Source organism: Pseudomyrmex gracilis, unplaced genomic scaffold, assembly GCF_002006095.1.
Source record: "Pseudomyrmex gracilis isolate BER0280 unplaced genomic scaffold, ASM200609v1 scaffold_6253, whole genome shotgun sequence".
Classification (NCBI taxonomy): domain Eukaryota; kingdom Metazoa; phylum Arthropoda; class Insecta; order Hymenoptera; family Formicidae; genus Pseudomyrmex; species Pseudomyrmex gracilis.
Genome location: NW_018026837.1, coordinates 1 through 1239, shown reverse-complemented (window position 1 = coordinate 1239; position 1239 = coordinate 1). Strand labels below are relative to the sequence as shown.

At 45.3% G+C, this 1239-nt stretch overlaps 1 protein-coding gene across 1 annotated transcript; it reads left to right on the top strand.

Moving 5' to 3' along the window:
* Nucleotides 1-134: 134 nt before the first annotated feature.
* LOC109863539 lies at nt 135-1067 on the top strand. The gene has a single exon (XM_020443797.1). It carries the CDS (start codon nt 135-137, stop codon nt 1065-1067), a length of 933 nt encoding a protein of 310 aa, XP_020299386.1.
* The last annotated feature ends 172 nt before the right edge of the window (nt 1068-1239 follow it).

Sequence of the window (1239 nt, the reverse complement as noted above, 5' to 3'; positions counted from 1 at the left end):
GGCATGAGGAAATAGAATACGTCCAGTCAGTCAAATACTTGGGAGTCTACCTAGATACCAAACTGAGCTGGAAGACACATCTCGAAATAAAGAGATCTAAGTTTTACGCCTCTTTTTAGGCGTGTAAAAGAGTAATGGAAAAGTCCTGGGGCATTAAACTGAATGCTGTCCTATGGATATACAAATCGGTATTGTTACCGAGATTAACATATGCTGCTGTGGTCTGGTGGCTTAGAGTAGAAATGACAGAGGCAAGGAACCTGCTAAAAAGTCTACAGGGTAACTACCTAAGGACAGCGGCAGGGGCTATGAGAACAACACCAACAGAGGCGCTGGAAGTAGCACTTTGTATTCCTTCTCTAAATCAACAAATAATCAGCANCCCAGGACTCACAGCATATAGACTAAGGTGTCAGGGGGAGTGGAGACAATTCGGGACAGGTCATACCAAGCTCAGGTTTCTCCACAAATTTCTCTTCACACTGAAGCAAGATAGAATACCCAGAATATACCAAGTGAACAAGGCGTTTTCTGTAAACCTGTCCACTAGGGCTGAATGGTATAATAAAAACCTACAGATCCAACCGAACATAGATGCGTGGTTCACTGATGGATCTGGAGCAAACAACCGCTTTGGAGCAGCTATATATTGTCCAGGAAACAATCACAGAGAGTTTTTCTCTCTGAGTAGGTTAGCCACGGTCTTCCAAGCGGAGGTCTTGGCTATCCTGGAATGTGCAAGANTCCTGCTCTCAAAGGAAACCATAAGTAGGAGGATCCATATCTACACAGATAGTAAAGCCGCTATAGGAGCCCTTGCTAAGACCACCACTGAATCATCAGTGGTTTGGGACTGCATGCAAGCTCTGAACAGATTGGGAGATCATAACAAGATCACACTAATCTGGGTACCCGGCCATCAAGGTATCCGCGGTAATGAGATANCGGATGGCTTGGCAAAGCTGGGNACCTTAGAGGAACCAGCTGGCCAAAAAGTCGGCGTTCCCTTTGCCGTAGGGAAAAATTACATCAAGGATCGGTTGAAGCGAGAGCACCAGGACTCTTAGAAGAAACTGAAAAGCTGTCGCCAGGCCAAACTCTTGATGAGTCAGCCATCGTCAAGCAGGGCTAAAGAACTGCTGGTTATGGATAAAGATAGACTAAGATTAAGTATCGGTCTTCTTACTGGACACTGGGCTTCCAAGGCACATTTGTACAACATGGGATTAGCAAACTGCA